Source organism: Chironomus tepperi, unplaced genomic scaffold, assembly GCF_022539635.2.
Source record: "Chironomus tepperi strain 1889 unplaced genomic scaffold, CSIRO-AGI_Ctep_v1 contig_137, whole genome shotgun sequence".
NCBI lineage: Eukaryota > Metazoa > Arthropoda > Insecta > Diptera > Chironomidae > Chironomus > Chironomus tepperi.
The window spans coordinates 2,171,997-2,174,956 of NW_027226259.1; the positions used below are offsets into that span (position 1 = coordinate 2,171,997).

Genomic DNA, 2,960 nt, shown 5'->3' on the forward strand with positions numbered 1-2,960 from the left:
TCCAATACAATAGCTGGAATTCAATTCAGAAAAAATAAAATTTCTTGTTCTTCTATTCAATTCAATTGATTCCATTAAGGTTATTAAAAAGCAATCAGGGATATTAAAGCCATCTGATGTTTTTCTTCTCTTTTTTCCATTTTCTGTTTGAGATTTATATTCGCATTGTGAAAAGAAAAAAAATTCTATACTAAAGATTGAAAAAAGAAAAATTCAGTTTCTTGCTATGATTTTTTAAACATTAAATGCAGGTGTGTTTGCAATTTTATTGAGAGCAGAAGCATTTTAGCACTACATAAAATTACACTTGTAAAAGTTTGACAATTTATTATAATGTACACTTTTTCTTCTAATTTGCCATCCAATTCTGCTTTCCTACTAATGATTCATAGGTCTTGCTAAAGTCATAAAAAGTAAAGCATTTTGTCTTGTAATTCCAATCACATCTTTTTGAAAATGGATCATAACGTGTACGATGTCGATCAGCACAAGCCTTCTCAATAATTACGATATCGTTACATTCATAGAATCGAGTGCAGTCATAAAGATGAGGAAGTGAAATCTCGCGCCAAGTAGTATTGAGCCATTTTTCCCACTGAGTGCAGTTGTATGTTGGAAGCTTTAGTGGTGGTCTTGATTGACCACTATCACGACCATTATCTGCATTTAAATAAACGGCACAAGAGGCTGTAACTATAAGAATAAAGAAAATTTTCATGATTATTTTCAATGGATTTCAGTTTTATGAATAGATATTTCAATTTGTAAAGTCTTTTTATAGAAAAAACTTTGTATTTTTTTAATGTCACAAGTTGTTTAAAATTATCAAAAAATGTCAGCGAGAATTGAAAATTTGCATTTCTGAATTGTTGACACTTCATTTATAATAAAGTGATTGTCTACTAATATGAGCTTTATTTCCGAATCTGGGACAGCCTGAAGTCAAAATTATTATCAATTTAAAAGTTTTAAAGTTCATTTATTAAAGATATTTTCCATCCATTCCATACTTTGTTTTGAATAAACTTTCATCAATATATTTAACTCCATATCTCTGCAATATCCATTCCCTTAATATAGGTAATCGATGGCATTGGGGTAATGCAGCAAGTACAAACTTGGAATTTTTTCTCATTATAACAATCGCCTCACGTAGCAACTTGAAAATTTTCTCTTTATTTTTTCCAATTTTACTGAAATCGGCCACAACGCGTTTCTGTCTCTCTTCAATTTCCGCTTGACGCTTCTCGTTCCACTCTTTCAATTTGGTTTGCCACATGTCTCGAAGGCAAGCGGTAATTGCGTTATCCTCAGTCAAATATTTATTCAACTTTAGTGCTGTGTTAATCGAATTTTTTACCACACCATGGTCATAGAGAAAATCTACCGAGAAAATTTTCTCGTAATCAAATATTAATGGATGACTACCATCGATTGATGGACGTTGAAAATATTTGATGATTAATGGATCGTATGACGATGATTTCAAAGTTTTTATGTATATATTCATATCATCATCGTCATCGTCATCATTTTCATATCCAGAAAGAGTATTGCTATCATTTGGAATCGATAAGTCTTCACACTTTTCACATAGATGAAGATAACGTTGATTAAAAGAATCATTAAACATTTGAGCTAGTAACGTTTTCATAATGATGTCCGTTTCTGTGTTTTCAAGATTTTGCATGAATTCATTTTCATATTTTTGAAATTCTAAAAACATTCCATATTCAATTTCACGGTCTGGAATGCTAAGATGGAGATGGTTATTTTCCTTGAATTCAATATTTTCGTTTTCATCTTTCAAACATTTCATTAGCTGATAAAATTTTGAAAATTCATTAAGATGTCTGGCACATAGATTCTTCTCACTTGATGAGGATAATTTATTTGGAACTTTTGATATTTCTTCAGCAAGGATTTTCTTAACAATACAATGAGAGTTTGAAAATACCAAAATGTCCTTTGAAAACCATCGATTTGATTCATTTTCAATCACATAGAAAGGATCCTTATACATTTCATAAATATATAACGGTGGCTCTGGTCGTGGTGGAAGGATGTGAGGATATTTCACTTTCTTCTTTTTAAATCTTTTATTAATTTTGATATTTTTGCTAATGTTTGGTTTTGGTAAAATTTTATCAAGTTCTCTTAATGTTACTAGCATATCCAGATGGCAAATGCATGATAAAATCACACGTTCATTAAGTGAATATTTTCTCTGTGTGCAAGTTTCGTGATACGAATGATAAACCTTGTGGTACAGATACCACAAAAATGCTAAATCACTATTATTTGAAAATTTAATAGCTTTTATTAACTGTTTAGTGCTTGGTAATGGATTGACTGCGATGCCGAGAAGTACATGTTTTGTGCGTTTTAACTGATAATCAATGCTATCTTTTTGAAGGGCAGAAAATAGCAGGTTTGCTGCAGCCACTTGTCTTTCAGTTAATTCTTCATACCAATCAGGTCCACGTATCTTCTTTTTATATTTTTCAAGTTGTTTATCTGAAAATAATCAAAACTTATTAATAATCGTTTAAATAACAATTCAATTCTAAATATTACTTTTCAATGCATCTTCCTTAATAACTTTTTGAAGGAGACTTCTAGCATTTTTCGAAATGCATTTGAAATCTTCAATCAATTTAAAACGGTACTCTTCATCAGGAGTTATGTAAGGATAATCACTTTTACTAATTTTGAATGAACAACTCATAATTTTGACGTTATCAAAGTGCTAAAAAATAAAATATTTTGGCTTACTGTGATTAAAAATAAATTTCGAGCAAGCAAAAAAATTGTTTAAAGAACAAATAATACATGAAATAATCTACTCGAAAATTTCAATTCAGTTCCTGCTGTCAAAATGATATAAACTTAATACAAACGAAGCATGTGCAAAAAAAATCCCAATTAAATATCATTAAGAAGTATGTAAATATTTATAA

General features: G+C 29.8%; 1 protein-coding gene across 1 annotated transcript; it reads right to left on the reverse strand.

Annotated features, from left to right (window-relative positions):
* Nucleotides 1-349: 349 nt before the first annotated feature.
* Nucleotides 350-2,728, reverse strand: LOC139087922 (uncharacterized). The gene is made up of 3 exons (XM_070636892.1): nucleotides 2,578-2,728; nucleotides 1,027-2,517; nucleotides 350-693 (listed from the first exon to the last, which is right to left on the reverse strand). Exons 1-3 carry the CDS (start codon nucleotides 2,726-2,728, stop codon nucleotides 350-352), a joined length of 1,986 nt encoding a protein of 661 aa, XP_070492993.1.
* Between the last annotated feature and the right edge of the window lie 232 nt (nucleotides 2,729-2,960).